The following is a 27,422-nucleotide window of genomic DNA, read 5'->3' on the forward strand; positions in this document are numbered from 1 at the left end:
AATGATTATGAATTAAAGGTGTCTTAACATTACCACAAAACAAAATTGGAAGTCCACTTAACGAAAAAATGTTAGAAAATACAATATTTTTAGACGAAACTATGCCAAAAGTCCTTCCCAAGGGTCGAGAGTAGTTTTTACTTGGCAACAACAACAAAAGGCATTGTATCCATGTAAAGTTAACTTTAAATTGTTGATAAACAAAAGGGTAGTCATACAAAATTAAAAAAAAAAAAAAGTTATTGCCCACTACGTTAATTTATTCGATTTTTTTGTTAACTGGTTGAAATAAGCTGTGGCCTTTTTTAATTAACTAATTCATAAAAAATATTTGTAAAATATTTAAAAAATCATAACAATATTATACACTAATGTGTATCATAGATGTAAGTTAACTTCCAGGATATTAAAACCCAAGGTTTAGTTTCACTTGTTTTTTATTTGATGTTCAAAACGGGACTAATTCTACTTTACTTAAGAATACCCTGATCTAAGCTGTGGGTTGGGGCAGCGCCGTCGCTGGCGGCGGTGTTGATATCGGCAGCGATGTTAATATCGATAGCGGCGATAATATCGGCAGCGGCGTTGATGTCGGCAGAGGCAACGTTCATATCGGCAGAGCCGAATTGCGGTGGCGGCAGAATTCTGGCTGAGCTGCAGAAACTGCAAGATCGGCAGAATTGGTATTTATGGATTTGCGTTGTGGCAACTGACCGGATGCTCGTGTTTATGTTATTGAACTCTAAGGTCTGACTCTGGATGAAATTGTCACAATGTTGCAATGTTGTTGGATTAACAATGTTGCAATATTTCTTGGAAAAATTATATAAAATATTGCTGTGCTTAACTCTCCCTCCTCAAAATCCTACTTGTCCTCAAGAGGAATTAGAAATAGGGAATATTATTAAATTCCGGTATTATTACTTTTGGAGTTGATATAATGTTGGTTTTGTTGTTTAAAACTTTTGGGATCGTTTCTTGAATTTGTAGAATTACTTTCTCTTTTCGGTGGAAAAAGGTTTTAAATATAATCAGAGTAATGACAATGGCGCAAATAAGTGCAAGTGTGGTTATTCGATTTATATTAAAATCGTTTTCTAGCGTTTGCAAGTGATTTCTATTTTTTATGTGCAGGGCTTTTAATGATTCCAAAGATAAAATTTGCAGACGTTCCGCTTCTAATGGGGTTATTTGGATTCTTGGTATTTCTGGTTTCATTATTGAATTTTCTCTGTTGGTGAAATTTTTGCCATTTATATTTAAAGTGTCGTTTGAGAAGTGTACCATAAATGTGCCCTTCAGATGATGAGAAATATTATTTGTTATTAGTTTTCCATTAAAGTTGTTTAGTAGTATTATGCCGTCATCCAGTTCTTCTATTGCGTCGATGTGGTCCGAGTTGCTATAGTCACACAGCGCTTCCTTTCCCTGAACTAACTTAGGAATACATTGTGATTCTGACAGGTCAACAATTCTGTCTTTTTTACAAATTTTGATGTGGTTTGAATTTTTACAATCTTTGGGTAAGGCTAAAATTACATTGTTTGATACAAAAATTTCGTTAATTTCTAGGTGAACTATTGAGTTGTTTTTAATAACAGGTTTTATACAAAGATGTTCATAATTGTCTGGCTCAAGTTCAGGTATTTTAACCATATAGATTATGGTGGTTTTATTGTGTAAGACAGACACATCAACGAATTCTAACATTTCCTCTATTGAAAATGAGGTAATATTATTTTTTTGGAGAATTTTATTTATTTCAATTAATTCAAATTCGTTTAACAAGAGAGTATTGATTACGTTAATTTTGGCCCATTGGATTGCAAATTTTATATTACCTATTTCTTCTTTAATGAGTCTAACCTGATTTTGTAAGCTTAAAGCAATGTCGTTACTGAAATGATTGTCTTTCTGAATTGTGTTTGCTAGCATATTTGATATCGTTGTTAAATTATTCATTCTGTCCTGAAGTTGATTGTTTATGATTATTTGGTCGTTGTTATTCGTAATTAAATTGTTAAGATTCTTGCCTATCATAACTAGATCATCGTGATCTGGGCTGCCTGCGATATATTTCCATGCTGAACCAATCATGTTTATAGATCTAGTTTGTCGAGTTTTTGGTGTTAATATGAGTGTACTAAGAGCGGACAGTGATTGTGTTATTTCATGCGTTAGAGTATGGTAATGGTAACTATGTCTTAATTTGGTTATAGTGTGTTCCCTTATTTTCAGTAGTTCGCTTTCAATATGTTCTAAATTAATTAAATGTATTAATTTTATTGATGATATCTGTAGTTTTCCTATACCCTTATAAATTGTTATGGTGTGAGCGTCGGTATAGTTCGTTATTTCGGTGGTCGCGAATGCCATTGGTAATAAGATAATTAAGAACAACATCCTGTAATGATAAAGGTGCGACATTAAACAACGGTTTTTTAGGGTTATGGGCCGATCCCTCACGAACGGACTGAAAACCCAAAGCGGACAACATCTGTGAATGTTATGGGTATTTTGTTTTTAATTATTATTATATTTTTTTTTTTTTATTATTTCGGACCACTATGGACAAAATTTTTCCCTGAGAATTATCGGACTTAATCTCCTTTAATGTTACTTTTGTGAACTACCCTTCCTGCTTCTGTAATAATAGTTGTATTTTTGTTTTCTTTGACAACTTCCTTTTTGAAACGTGGGGATAATTTGGAGCCTAATCTTGTATTTTGCTTGACAAATATTTCTTGTCCTGGAAAATATGTTTTTATAGTTTTTCTTTGTTTGTTATGGTTTTCTAAATCAAGCATTTGTTTTTTCTTAAGATTTTCTATATTATTTTGCCTGCTTTTTTCATATTGTTCTGGGTCAGTGGTTATATTTCTACCAAAAAAAATTTCTAAAGGTCGTTTCTTTGTCACGGAATGTATTGTATAATTATATTCGTAAATCGCCCTGTTTAATAGTTCCTCAAAAGTGTTGTATATTTGTTTTGTTTTAAGGCACCTCATTATTTCGGAAAGGGTGGAATGGAATCTTTCAATTTGGCCGTTAACAGAACTTTTGTATGGAGGAGCTTTGAATATTTGAATATTTAATTGATCTTTCATCATAAATGTAATGGTTGCTGAATTGAAGGATTTTTCATTATCCATAACTACGAATTTTGGAACCCCGTAGTAGAATAAGATGTCGTGTAATTGTTTCTTTATATCTTCTGTTGATTTAGATTTAATAATTTTGGCCTGTGCTAATTTTAAAAATTTGTCTATTGCAGTTAATACCAATTTCTTTTCTGTTGAAAAAATGTCAATATGGATTATATGTCCGGGGTACTCTGGGATTGGTGTTTCGGAAATTTCCGGGTTAGGCGGGTGTCTATCATATTTTCCTTCCTTACATACCCTGCATTGTTTTACTATTGTTTCTATTTTTTGTTTCATTTTAGGGAAGTAGTATTTTTCGGTTAATTGGTTTTTATTTTCTTCGGAGTTTCTATGTGCTCTATTATGAATTTGTAATATTATTTCCTCCTGATCTGAATCTTTTGTTAAATCTTCTACTTTGTTTTGGGTAAACCTGATTTTAATGGAACTAAAATGATCTGGATAAATTTTTTGTATCTCTCCCATTATCTCTTCTGTCGTAAAAATGCCGTTTATAACAGAAGGGTTTAAGTATTTCTTTAATATTTCAATAAGGATGTCTTTATTAAAGTCTGGTCGAGTAATAGTGTGTCTATGGAAAGTGGGGAATGGAATAGTAAATTTGTAGTCCGGTGGATTTTCTTTATAAATAAAAATTTGGTTCTTAAAGGCATTTATTGGGGCTTCAACGCTAGGAATGAGGCTGTGTCCAGAGCTCTCAGCGCTGTGTTGTGTTGCTGTCAGTGTGTTAATGACATTACCTTTTGGGATTCTGGATAAGGCGTCTGCTACTACATTTTCCTTTCCAGGTTTGTAAAGTAATTCTTTATTATATTCGTCAAGGTATGATTTCCATCTCTTAATCGCTATTCCTCCCTTCCAATTACAATCATGTGTAAGAGGTTCATGATCGGTGTAAATTTTTAATTTAGTACCACCGTAAAGGTATCCCCTAAGCGATTTTACAGCCCAAGATATGGCCAGCATTTCTTTTTTCGCGGTTTCGTAGTTTTCTTCCGTTTGCGATAAGGTTCTAGAAATAAAAGCTATGGGTCTGTCTTTTTGTGAAAGTACGGCTCCTATTGCGTGGTCGTTTACCTGCTTCGAATCGAACTGGTTTATTCATGTAATTGATATGTTTAGATTGGAGGGTCTTATCGACGTCCATTGGTTCAGGCCGTGGTTGTGGCTTTGCAGCCGAAGGTCTAAATGGTTGATGAGTTACCGTGGGACGAGCCACTACGTATGGTGGGACAGCTAATGCCTGGTTGTTATTATTAAATTGTTGACGTGGTTGGACAAAAGCGTTACCAGTCTGTTTAGGCAGCAAAAACGAATTTTGGAACTGGGCATTTGCAGTTGGGAACGACCACTGTGAGAAAGTTGGAATTGTTGGCTGCAATTGAGGCACAGTTCGAAGAGGTGTATTTCGGAAAGTCGATTGCTGGTTTTTATTGGTGGCGTGGCTAGCACGGAATTCCTGGTTTTCTAACTTCAAGCAAAGGTGTAATGCTGATGGCAAATCTGTCGGTTCCTTCATGCCAAGAAGGCGGGATAAGTCTCCCCGAAGTCCGCGAACAAACGTATCTAAGGCTTTGTCCCTATACATTTTTGTCATAAGTTGCTCAGCTTCCCTTCCTAATTCCATACATCCTATCTTATTAAGTATTAGAGAAAGATGTTTGTAAACTGCTTGATGGAATTCCTCTACAGATTGGTGAGCCCCTTGGCATATTGTCGTCATTTGATATTCGAGGGTTCCCAAGTCGCGTTTGTCTGCGTAGTGTAAGGTAAGGCATTTAGAAATGGCACCCCAATTTAGTGGGATATTGTAGGATTCTAATGCAGTGTCGGCATTGCCTGTAATTTTGTTACGTATAGTGTGTAAAATACCGAAATATTTTGCAGTGCCCACTGTGTGTTCATATGTTTTTAAAACCCTGTCAACTCCTTTTTTCCAAGAACTAAATTCCGCTGGATTACCAGAAAATTCCCTTAAGCCTTTTACTATATCTGGTACCCTGTCAAGCCCTTCGAGATTAGCTCGATTTTCGGGGGCAATTTCCTGATTCGAGGCACGTGCAAAGTCAAAACCTGGGTTCTGTGCCTGTTGTAACAAAATCGGAAATTGTTCTGCAAGAATCTGCCTAATGGCATCTTGCAATTCATTTAATGCCATGTTTCTATTTCTTTGGAATAATTCTTGTCTTTGGGCCTGTCTTTGTTGTTGCTGATCTAAAAGCGCTTGATTTTGATTTATTTGAATTTCTTCCTGCTCTAATTGATTTTCCTGTACTAAGATTGCTTGATTTTGTTCTGCCTGGGCTATGATTTGTTGTTGTTCTAAGATTAAGATTGCTTGATTTTGTTCTGCCTGGGCTATGATTTGTTGTTGTTCGATATTAAAGATGGGGGGTCTCAATAGATTTCTCTGATTGGCCATTTGTTAAAATTTTTAGAAAAGGGGGATAAATTCATGGGTCTGTCTTACAGTTAAGTCCATCTTAAATTTATTTTAAATGTTAATAAAATTATGGAAATTACAAATATAAAAATTTTAAAATCGTTTAAAATTTAATTGGTAAAAAATTTAAAATTACTTTTAATTATTAAATTGATTTTTAATTTAAAACTTATTTAAATTATTGGCAAATTTTAATATTTTGATATTTAAAATGTTGTAGAATTAAACTTTAAGTTTTATTTGATTTAATTTTAAATTTTCTTTAAATTTATTTTTTTAATGTAGATTTTAAAAATATTAATTTTAACTTTGAAATTTTAATATTAATTCTGATAAGCTCAGTTAAAATTTTCTTACTTTAAACTTTTTAATTAATTGGATTGATTTGCATTTCCATTCGTTGTTCACTTATTCACTATCTCACTTAACTTAACTTGATGTGGCTACTCCTCCCGGTGGTCCGGATGTCTTCCTTTTTGTCGCCTACTAGGGATCCTGCGACTCACACAATATAGAGGTTGTCCTGCGGGCGTGCCTGACAGTACTTGTAGTCCACCGATCGGTTGTCGTCTTCAGCTTCAGCAATTATTATTTTTGAAGGAGTCCCTCTGAATCGGAACTAAAGTTGGGCCAGCGGGAGTTGCACAGTATAATTCGCGCGGATCGAACTTAATCGGATTTCCTCAATATTAGAGTTGCGCGAATTAATTTTGCACTTTATCGAACTTAATGGATTTTCTCGCGCTGGTCCCTGTTCGGGCGCCAGTTAACTTCCAGGATATTAAAACCCAAGGTTTAGTTTCACTTGTTTTTTATTTGATGTTCAAAACGGGACTGATTCTACTTTACTTAAGAATACCCTGATCTAAGCTGTGGGTTGGGGCAGCGCCGTCGCTGGCGGCGGCGTTGATATCGGCAGCGATGTTAATATCGATAGCGGCGATAATATCGGCAGCGGCGTTGATGTCGGCAGAGGCAACGTTCATATCGGCAGAGCCGAATTGCGGTGGCGGCAGAATTCTGGCTGAGCTGCAGAAACTGCAAGATCGGCAGAATTGGTATTTATGGATTTGCGTTGTGGCAACTGACCGGATGCTCGTGTTTATGTTATTGAACTCTAAGGTCTGACTCTGGATGAAATTGTCACAATGTTGCAATGTTGTTGGATTAACAATGTTGCAATATTTCTTGGAAAAATTATATAAAATATTGCTGTGCTTAACTTGTATTCTGCGTTTAAATTATTTTGATAACATGTTTTATTGCTGTTAAAGTTTGTGGTGTAGACTGGTCGAAATAAGCTATGAACCACTGTACGTATAAAGGAGAGTGGGGCAAGAATAGTGGAAATAGTTTAGACATAGCAGCTATAAATAAATAAAGAATGTTCTTTTGGTTATAACTTTTTCCTACATCATTTTGAAGTCAATTGCAATGCCTTCAGGGACGTTGCAAAATGTCAAAATACTTTTTAAAGAACCCTTGCCCTAGTACTTAAGCAAAAAAAAATTGACTTGCGTTGGTAACGGAACAAGGTTAAATAAATAACTTAAATACATTTTTATGGTACTCTTTGGACACTAATCCTTTGATCTAAAATGGAGTGCGTTTGTTGTTGTTTTTTTTTCAACCATTCTTTGCTACTGAAAATGACTCGGAGTGTAAAATTTTTGTGAGTTTATCATTTTTGTTCCCTGATTTTTACAATTCCATTATTTTTTAACAAATTTTGTGTTTTGCCTTCCCTAGCCGCGATTTGGGAGAGAACCAAACTATTTTCACTAACTTTACATTGACGGAATTTGGTTCGTAATTTTTTTAACTGATGGCGCTGATTTCGCTTTAGAAAACAAATATTTCAAAAAATCTCGAGCGCGACCAATGTTCAAAAAAGTGTCCCGACAGAACGAAAAAAATAAAATAAAGACCATGTGTTATTATAAAGTACCCTCAACAGTTTTTTCCCCACATTGAAGACTCAAAAAAGGCATTGAGCATGAAATTTCCCTTCGGAAACTATTTATTTAGCAAAAACTCGCGTTTGACAAATGTTCAATGAAGTGCATCAAACATAATTAAACTATTTTTTTATGACTGAAGCTGACAGAAAATACCTCGCAACATCTTCAAATGGAGACTTCTACTGCTCAAACTTGCAGTGATACCCCTTGAAGTTCAGAGGTACTTACATTAAAAAGAGAGCGCATCTTTAGCAAACCGTTTACCCGTTTGGGCCACAAAGTAGTCATTCCCCTTTACTATTCTTATTCTATCCTCCACTTTTCCCTAAAACCCTAAAATAATATCACTCACAATACATTTTTTTAATTTTTAGAGCTCGGAAGACCTTGACACTGATACCGAATTTGAGCCAGTTGAAGACTTAACGTTGGAAACTCGAAGTCGATGTAAGTAAATCAAACATTACTTAAATTTAATAACTATTAAATTGTCTAAAAAGCACGAAATTGTAAAAAGCATACTGAAATGTTTTTAAAAACACTCCTGGCTATGGAAATGTCACAAGTACTGTGACTATTACACAGGCCGACAGTGTTTTTGGTGCAGCACTATTGGCATTAAAATATGTTAATATATACGTATATAAGCATATCTGCATACTTAGTTTTCGCTTTTAACGAATGGTATTTGGGCAATCGCGGTTTGAAAAAAATAGCAACATTTAATTTTTTGATTTAAGATATCTTCTATACAAAAAAATTGCTTAGATGCCCTTATACATAATTGCATTTAAGGTTCCATCGTAATTTGATTTACTAAAAACCTATGAGCCATTGAAGTAATTTGTTCACCTCTATTAACCAACTTTAAAACAAAATTTAACGCGGAAGGTACTGGTACAACAGCGTATGCAATATGGGCGATATACATTAGTACAATGTACGTCGTACATATATATAAATAAATATATATATACCCACATCATATTTGTGGGCGTTAGAGTGAACGTGGCCAACTTTTTGTTTAGGTTAAGCGATAGGTATCAAAGAAAGAAATACATTGTAGTTTCAATGTTCAGTCTAGCTTCAAAACTGTGTGCGTCACAGTTTTTGGGCGTTAGAGTGGGCGTAACACATCGGAATGATAAACTTGCGCTAAAAGGGAAGCTAAAGAATGTAAATCCAAAACCAGATCTCAGTGTTCACGCGGACAGACAGACCGACAGACAGACGGACATGGCTAGATCGACTCGGCTAGTGATCCTGATCAAGAATATATATACTTTATACGCGTGTCCGGCTTGTTCTCATGGGCGCTTGGGAGCGTTCGGAGGAAAACAGGCACGTTCCCCTTTTGTCGTTCGTCAGCTCTACGCCCTCCTTTGCAATAACGACAGCTGTCTCGGAAGCTCTAAAATTTTTGAAGAGTCTAGACAACTTTTCGTGTCGTGACAACTCTTTACTAAATAAAATTAAAAAAAAAAACGGTTTCCAGGGCTTTTTTCATGCAGAAAAATATGCGACAAATTTGAAAACAATCGGTTAAGACGTTTAGAAATGACGATGAACACGGACTTTCGAAACGTGGTTTCGAGAAAAACACACTTAAAGATGCACTTACGTACCTAAAGTCTTAGAGGTTAGGGTACTAACTTTAGCATAACTTCTAAAGTTTTTGTCAGATTGACTTAACACTTTTTTTTGTATAACCTTAAGATGTTAATCTACAAGAAAAAATATTTTTAAAAAATCGATATTTTGCCAGTTATGGGCTTAAAAAATGTAGCCATTTATTATAGCTGTTTTCAAAAATGGTAGAACTAATGTTTTTATATCGAGCTGTTTAACACCACATAGAATTTCCAGGACTTTAAACCAACGTTTTGGGACAGACTCACAAACTGATAAAGAGAGATAAATTTTCATTTTGGGAAGAAGAAGAAAATCTTCTTTCGGCTATAACTTTTCGGATTTTATCATATGACCCCTCATTCGACGGGTATTTTCAATAGGAAAACAACTAAAACATTGCGTGGGGGCATTTATCCCCACCGGCCCCAACAGCTAAAAAATTATAAATTTTTATTTTTTTACTTTCTCCGCACTAGGAAAACAACTAAAACATTGCGTGGGGGCATTTATCCCCACCGGCCCCAACAGCTAAAAAATTATAAATTTTTATTTTTTTACTTTCTCCGCACTTCCTCCCAAGCCAATTAATTTTCTTAAGAAAGGTAGGGTCTTGCAAAAAAATTTCATATTTTTCTTGTTGTTTTTGCTTTGCAAAAAATACTTAAACGTACAAATTTTTACATAAAGTAGGTGCAGACAGTGGACAATTTCATTACAAACATTTCTGTAAAAGCAGCATGATAATCGAAGCATTACTTTTTGAGATACACGATCCGCAGCTGGTATAAGTTCCAAAATAGTTCGAATTTCTTCGTGAAACTTTCATGACACATTCTTAAAGAGTTATACTACCAATTTAAATAATAAAAAAAAATGAATTTTTGTTGTTTTCTATACGTAAATCCCCACTTAAGAGTATACAAAAAAGTTTTAAGTCAATCGGACAACAACTTTAGAAGTTATGCTAAAACTAGTACCCTAACCTCTAAAACTTTAGGTACGTAAGTACGTTTTAAAAGTCCGTGCTTATCGGCATTTCTAAACGGCTCAACCGATCGTTTTCAAATTTGTCGCATATTTTTCTGCATAAAAACAAGAGAGAACGCTACAGTCGAGTTCCTCGACTATTAAATACCTGTTACTCAGCTTAACAACATTAATATAAATATGCCTTCTTGTATGGTTTTCGCGCGCCTCATTTTAAATAATTTACATTTTGCACCAGCAGGAGTGTTGAACACGCGGCGACGGCGCCATCTATGGCACGGAATTGGTACTGTTTGTACACAAAACTGTGGGCGCCACGGATTTATGCGGTTTGTGGGCGTTAGAAGTGGCGTTGCACCTTGATAAAATAAACTTGCGCTGCGTAGGAAGCCCAAGAATATGTGTAGGAAATCCCAACCTTCTAGCTTTTGTAGTTTCCGAGATCTCAGCGTTCATACAGACAGACAGACGGACAGACAGACGGATACTTTTACACGAATACAATATACCCTTTTACTCTACGAGTAACGGGTATAAAAACCCGCCCCTATAAAGCTTTTATTTTCATTTTTTAACTTTAAACATTTTATTTTTAAGCCAAAAGTAAAATTTTTTAAGTGAAAATCGCATTTTTGACTTTGGGCTATCGAAAAAAATTCTTAACAAGAAAGGAAGCTACCTTCGGCCAGCCGAAGCTTATATACCCTTGCAGATAAAAGAATGCTCACTCGGTGCAGTTCCAGGGATTCCAGATTCAGCGTTTCTATTTATTTAAATTTTGTTTTTAAGTAGTCAAGAATCAAAACGCCTACTTCCTACAAAGTTACAATGAATTTTCGTATATTTGTTTGAATATTCCTATAGGAGCCTTAAGGTATAGTGGTCCGATCCGGCATATGTACTACCTGCAATAGAAAGAAGACTTTCGGGAAAGTTTCATCGCGATAGCTTTAAAACTGAGAGACTAGTTCGCATAGAAACGGACAGACGGACAGACAGACAGACAGACAGACAGACAGACGGACATGGCTAGAGAGACTCGGCTATTGGTGCTGATCAAGAATATATATACTTTATGTGGTCGGAAACGTCTCCTTCACTGCGTTGCAAACATCTGACTGAAATTATAATACCCTCTACAAGGGTATAAAAATTAAAAAAAGGGCTTCATAGGGGGCGTATTTTTTTAAATTCTTAAGCGAAATGTAAAAACAAAATGGAAATCCGATTATTTTTAGCGGAGGTACAGTGAACACCGCAAAACGCCGTTTTTTAATAGTGTTTCAGCAATTGCTTTGCCACCGATATATTAGCGATTTTTTACTTAATGTATCACTCATTATGATCGGACCATCGCAGCAGATTTTCAATTCTGCGGCTATATATAGTAGTCGCCTTCGCACACTCTCCTGGTGCGCTTCGTCACTACATGGACTGCCGTCCATAGTGATATTAACAGCTTCAGTCATATTAGTACATAAGTACAGATTAGACCAGTCCGAATAAGCGAAAAGGCTATATAAGTTTGCTTTATAAGTTTGCTATATAAGTTTGCTCTACGAAAGCAGGGGATACGTTTAGCACAAACTGGACTTGAAACAAAGCATAAATCCAGTAATTGTCCTAACGAATTTTGAACATGGTTTACTTGAGACAATGAAATATCAAACAAACCATCAAGAAAATCATGCGGCGTTGAAGGTAACAATGGCTGCGCTCAGCAGAACAACATGATCACTGATCACTGATGGATCAGTAATCAGTAATCAAGTTTGTTCTGCTGAACGCTCATGATACATTTCGACGACGTAACTGCAGCACTGCTCACAGCTATCGTGGATACATAAAAATCAAAAATGGCTGAACAATTTTAAAGAATTCCACCGAATTTATAGGGGGATTCCCTAAACTGTTGAATTGCTGAATTGTTGAATTTTGGTCAGCTGTTAATCAGCTGTTCCATGGATCAGAAATCAGTAATCAAGTTTGTTCTGCTGAACGCTCATGATACATTTCGACGACGTAAACGTAAAATATATAACATATAACAGCCTTGGGGCTGTTGAAAATTTTGTTGAATTGCTGAAAAGCCAGAGCTGTCACCCTTTTTTTAAAGTCGTGGCAACTCTGTAACATTTTAGTATCACCAGTACGCATTATTTATTTTAAAATCAACTTAAAAAGCATATTTGTGGTTCTTTTTACCTTGGTTACACTTTTAGACAGTAACTAGCAATAATAAATCAAATTTTACATGCTTTAAGTTCCGTGAAACTTTTCAATAAATAACAGATGTTTGAAAATTCAACAGGAACCATTTTGGGTCGTTCCCTTAATTGGTGAAATTTTTTTGTTGAATTTTCAACAATTCAGCAATTCAACAGTTTAGGGAATACCCCTTATGGTTTTTTAAAATTATTTTGTTAATAAGTTTCGATATTTCGACTATCGATACATGCCGAAGTCATGTATCATGAATCAAGAAAAGGTAGCGTACTTTTTTTCGCTACCTGATCACTGATCACTGATGCAAAATTCTTGGATCAGGGAACTCCGATCTTAACTGATGATACTTCCCTAGCATATGGAAAATTAAATTGTTCAAGCTTTAGATCATCAATCTGAACTTTGTTACGGATATAGGCCGTAATGATGAGAGGTCAGGATTCAGCCGAGAGGTTCTCTTGACCAACTAGAAGACAAGGTCATAATAATAAAGTAATTTTGGACCCTTGGCAAGCTCATATCTGGTTCGACCACTATAACGGGCACACTTGGTACGTGCCAATTTTTTTTTACAAAGCCAATAAGTAACACTAGTTTACAGCCGAAATGCTCCCCAGCAATTGATGGCAAATTCTGTTACTGTTGGACCCCTAGATCACGAATATACCACTAATTTTTTTTCGATGGCACGTTTTTTTTATTAAAGATTTTTTAAAGTTTGAAATGTAAAATTTCGGACTTTTTTCGAATTTCTTCTTATATCTCGGCAGATGTCCACCCGATTGGGCCAGTTTTCGTTTTATTTTAAAGTCAATAGATCAGAGCTTAACTTTGCCATAAAGATCAATATGATTGGATAAGTTATGGCAGCGCAGCAGCTCGACAAAGATGAAAAATGTGTTTTATGGTCGACTGTAAGTCGGCTGTATATATAGTAAAAACTCGAAATAAATCCCTTGACAAATAATAATGAATACAAACTTAAAGATTAGATTCTACCAAACAAAACAAGCCCGATATGGACCAAATCCATGGAAAATTGGATTTATGGTGGATTTTTTAAGTTCGTATTTTTACATGTAAACAAAAATAAGTGGTGACTGATCAATTCTGATTAATTGATTGTGTTCGTACTCATGTTGTTAACACGACCAACATTCATACTTAATGTTGCTCAACATGACCAACAACCAACAAACCAAGCATTAGTCAAGTTGGTAACAGTACCAGGCGCCCATGTGCACAAACTGCAGATAATAATTGCTGATCAGCATATTCTAGATAGTCAATCTCACCGGTTCACAGTGGTGGAAATTACTGATTTAGCAGCGATTAATTCAAATTTCAACTTAATTATTGGCGCCAAAAATGTTTTGTAATCGATAACTAATATATCCGATAGGCCAAAAAACTTTTCATTTCGCTTTCCTCTCGATATTCGGACAGCTGTAAAGCTTCAAACACAACATAAGTGTTTTATCAGCTGCCACTAACAGCTTACCCGCCAATTTTGACCACTCCACTATGGGAAAAAAGTCAATTTTTTTTTGCATAAAATCAACTTATTTTTAAAAATTAAATATATTTTGTGAATTTACATACCCTAATTAGCCAAGAACAGGTTTCTAAGATTTTTTACTAACAACACTATAGTGTTGATAAGCGAACAAAGTCAGCTGTTCGGTTGACTTTGTTGTGTGCGTAAATTAGTGAAAAATCTTTGCAAACTTTCAGTGCTTATTTTGTGGAGCAACAAAATGGTTTATTATTTCTGATCATGTTAAATCGTAGCAAAGGTATTTATAAATGTATCTCAAATTACATGTTTAGATTATTATGGCTTGTTGTCCAACTGTGAACTGTTTTAAATGTGTATCTTTTTAGCTTAAAAGTAAAAAGTTAGTTTGCGTTCCGTGGTGTACAACTTATAAAGGGCACAAAGTTGCAAAAAGGTAAAAACGCAAAGTTATTACCAAATGTATCCTTAATATCGCAAAACTAATACTTTTTGCACGTTTTTTCAAAAAAATGACTTAAATCCAGCAACTTAAAAACATTAAAAAAAAATTTTTTTAATAAAAAAACAATCTAAGTGGCTCTCATTAATCTTAAAAATTGAATTTATGGAAAGGGACAAGTCAAGTGAAAATCCTGGCTGCAAAGGGCTCAAATATAAAGAAGCTGGACCCCCGTTAAAGCTAAACTTGGCATCTGCTTTTGTTTGCTTTTCTTGTACATGTCAGCAATTTTTTTTTTTACAAATTTTAAAAATTAACGTAGTCCGAAATTATTTTACCGTTTTACCAATACAAATACAAATTTTTTAAAATCCTTGCCAATACATTTGAATATGCGGCGTGGGCGGTGGATGAAAGCAATGGTCCGATTCAAAAAGCAAAAAAAAAAGAAATTACAGCTTTATCTTAATAGTATATATAAAAAATTTTCTAAATTGTATCTCTAAAACTACAGTTTATGCCAAAAAAAAAACTTTTTTCCCATAGTGCACTCTCTAAAATTTGCAAATAATTTGATTTTATTCATTGCAATTCAACATTTTGCTATTAATATTAAAAAAGGTATGTAATTAACTACAAAATAAGTGTTTGTGACCTGTGATTGTGTTCGTCCCAAAATTGTATGAGGTGTAGTGCACGTAAGAGATATAATGTTTACTAACAAACTAAACTTTCGAAGACTAGAACTTTTAAGGATCGACTGGGATCAATATCAATGTTTTTTATAAAAATTAGTTAATATTTTGCGCTGTGGAAATGTCCAACATGAGCCGCATATTTCCTTTAAATATTTTTTTAGCCTCATTGTCAGTGTCCAAGCGCGTGCTATTTTCAGTATCGCTGATAAAAAATGATGCTTCCAAAAAATTTTTTTTTTTTTCACATACGTCTACAACAATATTATGGGTAGTTTTATATATATAACAATATTGACTGCGCCAAAATAACTGAGAAAATAAAAAATTTTACTACAAAACTTAAAATTAATTAATTAAAATTAAATTAAATTAAAATAAAACAAGAAAGGAAGCTAGCTTCGGCCAGCCGAAGCTTATATACCCTTGCAGATAAAGTACGTATAGTTTAATGTTCACTCGGTGCAGTTCCAGGGATTCCAGATTCAGCGTGCCTATTTTTGAAATTTTGTTTTTAAGTTGTCAAAAACCAAAACGCCTACTTCCCACAAAGTTACAATGAATTTTCTTATATTTGTTTGAATATTCCTATGGGAGCCTTAAGATATAGTGGTCCGATCCGGCTCGCTCCGACATATGTACTACCTGCAATAGAAAGAAGACGTTCGGGAAAGTTTCATCGCGATAGACTAGTTCGCATAGAAACGGACAGACGGACAGACAGACAGACGGACATGGCTAGATAGACTCGGCTATTGGTGCTGATCAAGAATATATATACTTTATGTTGTCGGAAACGTCTCCTTCACTGCGTTGCAAACATCTGACTGAAATTATAATACCCTCTCCAAGCGTATATGCAATCATGGTGTGATAGAAGTAATACTAGGCGCTTCAGACATCGCCACTACAGAATTGTGTCAATTCCAATTACTTTATGAAGAATACAGAATGACGCTGTTATGCCAAAATAACTGACCACTAAAGCTGACGCTATCTCAACCATCAGTCAGTCTACCTGAGTTTGCTGGAGAATACTTACAATGCACACTGGGCCAGAAAGCTAATTTTTTGGCCAGAAATCTGTAATTTCTTTCCTAGAACAGTTAGAAGAATGCAGTTTTGCGTCTATTTCTTAAGAGATTGAACTTTCCAACAAACTATAAAACAAATTTCTTGAAATTTTATATAATATAGATAATCCAAACCAAAGTCGGAAAATTTTACGTACTTTTCGGTTTATTATTTTAAAAAAAATAACTAGAGGGCGCACTAAAACTACTTTCAGTAACGATAAAGAATGAGATAAAACAAACTAAAAAAAATTAACATCACTAAAAAATATTATGTCGTTTAAGATTTATGAACCGTTAAAAACTGCAACTTTCGGAGGCTCCCACATCAACGTTTATAAAACAATCGATTTAAAAAAAAAATTAAAAGGGTATATTGTATTCGTGCAAAAGTATGTAACAGCTAGAAGGAAGCGTTTCCGACCCCATAAAGTATATATATTCTTGATCAGGGTCACTAGCCGAGTCGATCTAGCCATGTCCGTCTGTCTGTCCGTCATAATACCCTCTGCAAGGGTATAAAAATTTGTGGATGAAAAAGGATTCATTTAAAGAACTCAGCATTGATGGATTTTGACATAATACAGCCGAAAGGTACTTGTAGCCAATTAAGAACCATCGAAACTTACTCATCCGAACAAGGACCAACGCCTAGACCGAAGTCTTTACAGCTTTCGGAAAACCATAGAGCAAGAGAATTAAAATTTAGCTCAACGTCTCATCAGCTACAAAAATAGCGCACAACTTCAGTCCCCACAGCAATGCTATACTATTTGTTGCAAAGGTGATCACCACCATATTTTATGTTGTTCAACATGATCCACAACCAACAAATCAAGCAGTAGTCAACCGACCAATCGACAAAGCATACTGACCTACTCAATAATACAACTCATTCCATTAAACTTCGGCCCTATCCAGAATAAATCAGTTATCACTTCATCTTATAACTCCGTGGTTCTACATTTAGACCTTCGTAACTATAAGGACCGAGATCCTTATACATACATATAATGATCTACTTGAGATCAAACATTGTCTATTATTGACAGAGAGTTGCGGGAGAGTTGGAGGGGAGAGCGAAGGGCAGTAGGAGCGAGCGATATGTGAACATGTGGAGAAACATGTCGATCGACACTGCCTCCAGAAATTAAACGCCCTTTTGGCGTGAACAGTACCCAAAATTTTTTTTTCTTTGACCACTGTACCAAAATAAAATGCAGGGACCGAAATTTGCAAGCGAGCTGTTAAAAGTACTGCAAGACCACTAAATCTGCACGCCTAAACTTTCGATAAAGTAAAAAGAACATGCGAGAGTGCGGGAGAGTGGGAGTGTAAAGCAAACAAAACAGCTCTGTAGATTTGATTGACAACGCACAAAAGAGAAGCAAAAGAAATCACAAAAAAAAAATTGTAAATTGATTTAATAAAATAATGCAAAGAATAGAAAAAATTTACTCGCGAAGTGAACGGAATAATACGATTAATCAAGTTATTGACTGAATATTAAAAGTCTTAATGAAAACCGTCTAAAGGTAAACATGAAACAATTAACAATTCGGAGCGCGGAAAAAAGGCTCAAAATGCTAATAGGACATTAGTGGAAATGGCTAAGAGGCTATGAGCAGTCCGTATGCATCCGAATTGCGCGATGCTATACAAAGCGAATACTATTTTTTTCTCACAAACCAGACCTGGCAGATGAAAGTTTTACCAAGATATCAGCGTCAATCACCTTTTCCCCTCGATGCCCTTATCTGCGATTTCGCACAGTTTACCGACGGCGACGATGGTAGATAGTCCCTTCCAGAAATCATACTGCATCTCTGATATGCCATTGGTTTTAGAGAATTTTACCCACCGTATCTAGCATGCAAAGTGACCTATATGAAGAAGGCTCCTCCGCCGGCTTGTCCCCTTTTGGTATGAGTACCAGCCGCTGTATTTTCCAGCGACTAGGGAACACAGCATACTCCTTTGTGTTTGACTTTATGGCAATTTTAAGGACTTTATTCGGGATGCCATCTGGTCCCGGTGCCTTGTCGTCCAGTATTGTCTTTAATACCCGGAGGACTTTTTCGGCACTTGTGAGCTTTGTGCTCGCAGTATTCACGATCTGTGAGGTTCGCGCACCTGCGTTTGCTCTCTTTTATCAGTTTTTCCTGGACTCGTATTTTTTCCCTGAATTGTGAGGATGGGTTTTACCCCCTCACATTTTCTACTATGAACAACATTAAATGTTATTGTAAATATTTTTGTTAGATTTTAACCTAAAACCATTGTATATATGCGCACGCAAGGCTTGCCGGTGTTGATCATCAAGATCCAGTTAGCCCGTTACTCGTAGAGTAATAGGGTATATTGTATTCGTGCAAAAGTATGTAACAGCTAGAAAGAGGCGTTTCCGACCCCATAAACTATATATATTCTTGATCAGGATCACTAGCCGAGTCGACCTAGCCATGTCCGTCTGTCCGTCTGTCTGTCTGTATGAACGCTGAGATCTCGGAAACTACAAAATCTAGAAGGTTGGGATTTCCTACACATATTCTTGGGCTTCCTACGCAGCGCAAGTTTATTCTATCATGGTGCCACGCCCAATCTAACACCTACAAACCGCATAAAGCCGTGGCGCTTACAGTTTTGTGTACAAACAGTACCAATTCCGTGCCATAGATGGCGCCGTCGCCGCGTGTTTGTGGCAACCTAATATGGCAGCAGCGCCAAGCTTGCCAGCGGACTAAAAAGAACAATGTGGCAACTCTTGCTTACTTGAGCGGCGAGAATCAGCGAGCGACACACATGTGTTAATAATATTCATTATCTTTGTACTTCTAAATCTAAATAAACTTAAATGGCAAACATACTTCGCCATAGTGGTGACCCCGACAAGTAAAATCATAATAAAAGTTACTTATTGTACGAAATTGACACACGCGTTCACAATTAAGAAATTGCGCACTGAATGAACAGACGCCAATACGATTTGCGAAAAATTAAAGGTAGGCGGCTAAATTTCGACGAACAAAGCGATAGCTCCGATTTTCCATTCATCATGCCGGATCCAAGCTCTGATTTAACTGCTCAAGTCCGAGATCTGCAGCAGCAACTCGAGGCACTTCGGACAAATGTACCTGGCAACCGGGATGAGACTGTGTGTGCACACACGTACGACTGTCCACTTGCCAAAATTCGCACATAGCAACCCTCAACTATGGTTTGCGCAAGTGGAGCGGTCATTTCGATTGCACCAGATCATCGACGACACCGACAAGTTCGACCTTGTGAGTCGAAACTACGCCGACTTCTGCAGGGTGGAGGTACATCTGGTTTAAAACCATCTGAGATCCTGGCCAATATGCGTCGACTAGCTCCGGACCCGGGCAGCGAGAACATCATTCTCACTCTTTTCCTGGCAGAGATGCCGGCTTCAATTCGCCCACTCTTACAGTGTGGGAAGAGACGGATTTGGATAAGCTCGCTAAGATCGCAGACAAGATGCTCGAAGCGGTAAACCACAACGCCACTTTTGCGTTCAGCACGAATACCACGACTGCAGCGGATCCATCTGTTTGCGCCACTTCCACCGAAGACCCCTGGAAAAAGATCAACGACAACTTGCGTTCGCTATCACAGAAGTTCGACGTATTGCAAAAGGATGTCAAACGTATCCAATCCCAAGGACGCTCACGCAGTTCATCGCGTGGCTACGTACAAACTGGAAATACGCATCAACAGGCATCTGGGCCTCAAGAGAAGCTTTGCTTCTACCACGACCGATTTGGAGAAACGCTCAAAAGTGCCGCCCATCATGGTCCCGTTCCTCGTCGTTAAACTATAGGAGCTGTCGCCCGACACGCTGGTCGGCGGCAGCACCAATATAACCAGCGAGCCCACAGCAGCGCCTACACGTCACCGATCGCACATCTCACATCCGCTTCCTCGTTGATTCTGGATCTGTAGTTTCCGTCGTACCACGAACGCTGGTTAGACAAAAAACTACTACTACTGAGCGATTTGACTCTGTACGCAGCGAACCAGACAGTCATTCATACTTATGGAAAGTACGTCACTCAGCTGAACTTGGATCTTCGCCGAAACTTTACATGGCCGTTCATTATCGCTGACGTGCACACAGCCATAATTGGGGCAGACTTTTTGAGCAAATTCCAATTGCTCATTGATCTTAAAAACCAACGCTTGATCGACTCAATTACTGGACTATCAACCACAGCATGTCTTGCACAAGCGAAACACATATCAGTTTCCACAGTGCAGTGTTTGTCCAAATTTCAAAAACTTCTAAGTGAATTTGTCGACGTGACAAAGCCATCGATAAAAGCAGCTACGCAACACGACGTACGTCACTACATTGAAACAAATGGAATACCTGTTGCTGATAGACCACGACGCCTCTCCGGTGAAAAACTTGTCACTGCCAAGAGAAACTGAATTCAATCACCATACCAGATCGCTACCCAATCGCCCATATACACGACTTCACTGAACAACTGCAAGGAAAGAAGATTTTTTCAACCCTCGATTTGGTTAAAGCGTACTACCAAATTCCAATGGCAGAAAACGATATCCAAAAAAACCGCGGTGTACACTTCTTTTGGACTCATTGAGTTTCAGTACATGCCGTTTGGGTTAAAAAACGCGACTCAAACATTTCAACGCTTTATGGACTTTGTTTATTGCTACATAGATGACATACTTATAACGTCGCATTCCATCGCTGAACACGAAGAACATCTTCGGACTGTCTTGCAAGTACTTCAGAAACATGGTCTAAGCATCAATCTGACCAAATGCCAGTTTGCGCAATCTCAAGTAAACTTTCTCAGCTATACGATCAACGAATTTGGAATTAAACCACCCACCGAACGCATAGATGCCATTCTTAATTAGGCACGTCATGAAACCATAAGCCAACTTGGTCGTTTCTTGGGCGTTATAAATTACTATCGCAGATGTTTGGCTCGATCATCACACATTCAAGCACCGCTCACAGAGTTGCTAAGGGATGTTAAAAAAAATGATTAACGTAAAATTGAATGGACTGCAGAGCTCCATGCAGCTTTTAACGCTTGCAAACAAAGCATAGCAGACGCAGCCCTCTTGTTTTTTCCCGCACCAAAATCTGAACTTCAGCTGGTTTGTGATGCTTCCGATTACGCAATCGGAGCAGTTTTGGAGCAGCGTACACACGGAAATTGGTAGCCTCTAGGATTTTTTTCAAAAAAGCTGAGCAACACGGAGAAAAATTACTCGACGTACGACCGAGAGCTGCTCGCTATCTTCGAATCCATTAAATATTTCAAACACCTTGTTGACGGACGCATTTTTGTCATCAGAACGGATCACAAGCCGCTCGTGTACGCATTTCAGCAGCGACCAGAGAAAGCATCACCGAGACAGCTACGACATTTGGCTTACATCTCCCAATTCTGCACGACTATTATGCATGTGAAAGGATCAGAGAATGCAGTCGCAGACGCTTTTTCAAGATTATGCTCTATAACAATGCCGACTGTCGTCAAATTATCGCAAATTGAAGAGGAGCAAGCGTCAGATCTCAAACGGACTCCTAGAGAGGTGGCACAGATCCTTTAAGTCATCTTTGATGTGCAACAGAGGTACTCCGTGGCCGGAGTTACTGCCAACAGTTTTGCTTGGACTTCGTACCTGTATCAAGGAGGACATCAAATCTTCAGCCTCAGAAATGGTATACGGAACACCTATTCGACTGCCAAATGAGTTTTTTACCGACTTGGACGATCCGGTTGACCCCACCTCTTTTTTGAGCATCTTTCGAGAGCACATGCAACAAGTGCGACCGACATCAACAGCACATCATACCAAGCAGAAGATGCTCTTTTTGAAAGGGATCGATAAATGTACGCATGTATTTCTCCGAACTGACGCCGTAAAGCAGCCTCTGGAAGCCCCTTATACTGGTCCTCATGAGATTGTCAGACGCGAAAACGATCGTGTTTTCATTATTAGACTCAATGGGCATGAGACTGCAGTGTCAGTTGATCGCCTCAAACCAGCATTTTTAGTAAAGGACGACCGCCAGTTGGATGCAGAAGAAGTTACCCCTAGACTGACCAGGACATATGAGAGAAGTCATAGAGTTAAATTTTCAAACCAGGATTCGTGACGCATTCACTGGAGGGGGAGTACTGTGGCAACCTAATATGGTAGCAGCGCCAACAGAAGCTTGCCAGCGGACTAAAAAGAACAATGTGGCAACTCTTGCTTACTTGAGCGGCGAGAATCAGCGAGCGACACACGTGTGTTAATAATATTCATTATCTTTGTACTTCTAAATCTAAATAAACTTAAATGGCAAACATACTTCGCCATATGTTCAACACTCCTGCTGGTGCTGCACTATGGGTAAAAATCCCAATTTTGGTGCATAAACCTATTTATTTTCATCATTTATTTTAATGAATGGACCATACTAATCGATTCATGACATCTTCATTTGAAGAAAACCGCCTTCCAAAGATTTTTGGTGGGAAATCTGTAGTTTTGCTACTGCAACAAAGCTGCCTGATAGAGACACTTAGCAATTTCGGAAAATTGAGAGAAAAATTAGCTTACTTTGCTTGTTAATTGTGTGGTGTGAAAGAAGACTTTCATAAATCTGAAAGTAGAAATTCCTTGCAAAGGTATTTGTTAATGTACATTAATGGCACAGAGTTGCAAAGAAGTAAAAACGAGGAATTAACCACAAAAGTGTCCTTGTTGCCATACAATTAACCATTTTTGCTCATTTTTGCTCCTTTTTGGCAAACTTGCGTTTGCCACATATGCGTTCACCATATATAGGACTAATTGCTTTTGGTTCCCTATGAAGCCACATCATAATTGAAAAATACATTGTTCCTGTTGACTCCTTAGCAGAAAGTGCATCAGAACCTAGACACAAACATTGTTTTTAGCCAGGCGCAGTTTTCTGAATCGTCACTAATAAGGAAGTAAGAAAATTAACTTTGAAAAATCCAAAACAATTCACAAAAACTTGATGAGTGGCTTATAAATTAAGGAAGATACCTTATCTTTGGGTCAAAAAAGCATTGTAGAAGAAAACATTTTTATTTAATTTATAAACGCTGTTCACAAATTAAGATTTTTAAATTTTGCTGTGACTTTCAAACTTTGAATGCTCCGACCTTCTCTTGTGGTTAAGTTAGATTACATTTTCAAAAAGGAAAATACAGAAGAGACGTGTAACTATTTAATTCCGAAAAGAGTAACAAAATTGGTTAACCACTCTTGAAGATATATCCCAAAGGACGTAAAAAATGAAGATTTCCTTAAATTAAAGATACCGGAAATACCAGAGCTGATGGAGTATAGGCGTAGTGGCAAATTATGCTTAGAAAAGTCGTATTTACCGAAATAAAATGGTGGCAAGCCTGTTGGCATGTGTAATTTTTAACAATTACTTATTAAAAAAATAAAATTTTTAACTACTACTACGGGGACAAATTAAAAAAAAAAAAACAATTCAAAATTTTGTTTAATTTCAAATAATGCACAAAAAAAAATTTCAATATAATATCTTTTAAACTTGAGTTTTTGCACCAAAAACGGGTTTTTTTTACCCATAGTGTGCTGGAAAAAAGCTGGTCACTCTAATTTGGAATATGTGAATGGGGCGCGCGAAAAACATACAAGAAGGCAAATTTATATTAAAGCTGTTAAGCTGAGTAACGGGTATTTAATAGTCGAGGAACTCGATTATATCGTTCTCTCTTGTTTGCTATCATTTTCTAGCAAATATTTCAGTAATTTTTATTCCTGAAGTTTCCCACTCATTGTTGGGTGGTCGCAATCCTTCTTCTTCTTGCGTTTGCAGAGCATGCAGCAAGGGTTTGCCTTGCAGCCTCTGGCTTGGTGCTCTATTGCGCCGCAGTTGTAGCAGTATTTTGAGCAGTCCTCCTGGATCCTGCAATTCACTGCTATATGGCCGAACTCCATACACTTAAAACACCTTTTAGGTGTTATCTTTGGGCGGACTCTGCACGATGACCAACCCAGCCTAATTCTACCTTTCTCCATGAGCCGACTTCTCATGTCGGGAATAACTCTAAGTGTAGCGCCATTATGGTTTACAATCCTTTAAAGATTACGTTCCCCCTATGCAATTGTTGGGGTCCAAAATCGACCCACCCTAACCCACATATCAAACATCTGGCCGGTATCAAACACATATTAAGATATCTGGCATTCACAGTGGACATAAAGCTGCACTACAGATAGTGTGGTCAACCCTTTGTTGGATACGTAAACGAGGACTGGACCGGTGACAAAGTCGACAGGAAGTCATATTTCGAGTACATCTACTTTCTAGCACTTCCAATTCCAATTTCTTGGCGTTTTGAAAAGCAGCGAAGTGTCCCCCCTAGCAATACCGAAGCGAAGTATATGGCGCTAATACCAGCTTGCAAGGAGGCCATTCTGATGCGTCGACTAATACACGATATTAGTTGCGGAGACGAGAAGACTCCACTCATTCTGTTCGGCGACCATTTCTGTTCTGGCCAAGAATCCAGTTCATCATTTCAGAACGCTATCATATTGTAAGACATATTGACAACTTGAAGGTCAAGTTTTGTTAAAGTATAAATGATATCTTGACTAAAAATCTTCCAAAGAAGAAACTTGTAGAATTAACAGAGATTTTACAATTAAATTAGATTTTTACTTTTGTAAACATCCAACCTTTGAGGAAAGGGTGTAGAAATAAAATACGTTTATGTAAGTCTGACCATGCTGTCATGTATTTTATTGGAAGAAGATGGAGCATCATCAATATATGATAACACAGTGCAACATGAAACATGTAACCGTAATTTGTATTTCGAAATAAGCTAAAACCCATTTGGGGTTGTTAGAAATAAAGAAGTAATTGGGCAACGCCGTCTGTCAGCTGATACCGATAGTTGCCTGCGTGCAAATCTCGATAGCTCACAAGTTCTGTTTCTGATCTATACCGCCAGCGCGAATGGTCGCGTATTTTGTATTCCTATTAAACTCGTAATAAAGCAGCAACATTTCTATCAGGTTATGGGCCCAGAGTGCCTGCACTGCGCGAAAGGAATATAAAGAGTTTTGCGGTTGTGTTTAATTGTCGCGGTAAAAAGTGAACTGTTCCCTGCGAGGAAAGTTCTGGACTTCAGGCCAAATCGGTGGCTTCGCGTTTAAACACAGTAGCAGTTGTGTGTACTACTTGCGGTAAAAAGTGAACAGTTCTTTGCGAGAAAAGTTCTGGACTTTCGGCCAAGTCGGTGGCTTCGCGAATATACACTGCAATGATGAATCCGAGTATGAATTCTATTGAAAGACTAGACGATCAGAATTACAGCGCGTGGGCTGTGCAAATGAAAAGCGTTTTCATATACGCAGATTTGTGGGCAGTGGTTTGCCGCCGTGTAATAAAGCATGAGGATGACAGTGAAGAAATAAAGGCTGCATTCGACATCATGGATGAGAAAGCTCTTGCGAGCATAATGCTGCATATAAAGCAGTCCCAACTAAATCATGTGAAACATTGTCAGACCGCAGCAGAAGCTTGGGAAAAGCTATTACAAATACATAGGCCGACAGGGCCAGCAAGGCGTGTGTTTCTGCTTAGGCAACTGCTTCGCATGAAAATGACGGAGGAAGACAATATCGGATCACATTTAAGCAGTTTTGCTGATATTCTCGAAAAGTTGAGCGAGATCGGGGTAGGACTACCCGAAGAAGTAATAGTTATTCTGTTACTGTCTGGTCTGAGCGACGCCTTTAAAAATTTTGTTGTTGCGGTTGAGTCGCGCGACATTTTGCCATCGTTACATGTGCTGAAAATCAAATTATTGGAAGAAGGCGAGAGACGAAAAAACGACGAAATGGTTCGCGAAAACGAGACTAAAATGTTCGCGTCGAGAAGTTTGAAAATTGGGATAAAACCTGAATGGAAAAACAAAGAGAAGAGCAAGAGAACGTGCTGGACTTGCGGTCGTCAAGGGCATATTGCTGTAAATTGTCCCGAAAAGGAAGAGGCCGAAAAGAAAGAGGGCGAAAAGAAGGAGAATACTCGCAATTATTCAGTTTTCGCTTACGGAACGAGTGAGTTCGGAAAGTACCGAGAGAGTGTCTGGGGCATAGATAGCGGCGCAACGACGCATTTATTCTGTGATCGCGCAAGTTTTGTAAACATAAAGGAACACAGAGAAAAAATAGTGTTGGCCGGCAATAATAGCATCATGGCGGAAGGTACTGGAAAGGTGCGCATACGGTATAAGAAGAGTACGATCGATCTCGTGAATGTGCTTTATGTAAAAGACTTCCAGTGTAATTTTCTATCTGTACCGAGAGCAGTTGAAAATAGATTTCGTGTAGAGTTTGCCGAAAACAGTGCGCAGATAACAAATAAAAATGGAACCGTTGTTTTGAGAGCCAATAAGAAAAATGATTTGTTTTTATTTGAAAACAACGAGAACTTGTGTTTTGCGGCTGAGACGAATGGGTCTGAAATAATAAAATGGCACTATAGGCTTGGACATTGAAATTTTGGAATCCCACACAAAATGGTTAAATATAACATGGTGCGTGGACTAAAAACGAAAATGTGTGATATGCGAGAGCATGTGTGCGAAACGTGTGCTAAATGTAAAATAACAGTGAAGCCGTTTCCAAAGGTTGCAGAAAATCGGGCGAACAAGATTTTGCAACGTGTACACACAGACATTTGCGGTCCGATGAGTAAAACGTCAAACGGAGGAAGTCGGTATTTCGTAACATTTATAGATGATAAATCACGATATACGCATGTTTGTTTTCTAAAAACGCGGGATGAAGTTTTTAACAAGTTTAGGGATTTTAAGGCCTTGGTGGTAAAACCAACTGGAGAGAAGCTGAAATCCCTCCGCAGCGACAACGGACGGGAATATGTGAGTGGCGAGTTTACGCAGATTCTGGTAAGAAATGGTATACAAAGAGAGCTCACTGTGCCTTATACCGCAACAAAACGGTGTAGCGGAACGAGCAAACAGGACACTCGTTGAGATGGCTCAGAGCATGTTGTAGTATGCTGGTCTGGACGAAGCATTTTGGGCGAAAGCCGTAGCTGCTGCAGCATACTTACGGAATCGATCGGAGGCATAATCGTTGGCAAACATGACACCGTTCGAAGCTTGGTTCGGGCGGAAGCCAAGTGTGTCTCATCTCAAGGTCTTTTGAGTAAAGGCGATAGTTTTGGACAAGAAATATCATCGTAAG

General features: G+C 37.6%; 1 protein-coding gene across 2 annotated transcripts in view; it reads left to right on the forward strand.

Annotated features, from left to right (window-relative positions):
• Positions 1-27,422, forward strand: part of alpha-Cat (catenin alpha) — a 90,163-nt gene that overhangs the window by 53,908 nt on the left and 8,833 nt on the right. For both annotated transcript variants that reach the window (XM_070215891.1, XM_044392578.2), the window contains one exon: positions 7,943-8,015. In XM_070215891.1, the coding sequence (XP_070071992.1) occupies positions 7,943-8,015 (73 nt within the window). The remainder of the gene's footprint in view (positions 1-7,942; positions 8,016-27,422) is intronic.

The sequence above is a fragment of the Drosophila takahashii genome, chromosome 3L, assembly GCF_030179915.1.
Source record: "Drosophila takahashii strain IR98-3 E-12201 chromosome 3L, DtakHiC1v2, whole genome shotgun sequence".
In the NCBI taxonomy this organism is placed as follows: Eukaryota; Metazoa; Arthropoda; class Insecta; order Diptera; family Drosophilidae; genus Drosophila; species Drosophila takahashii.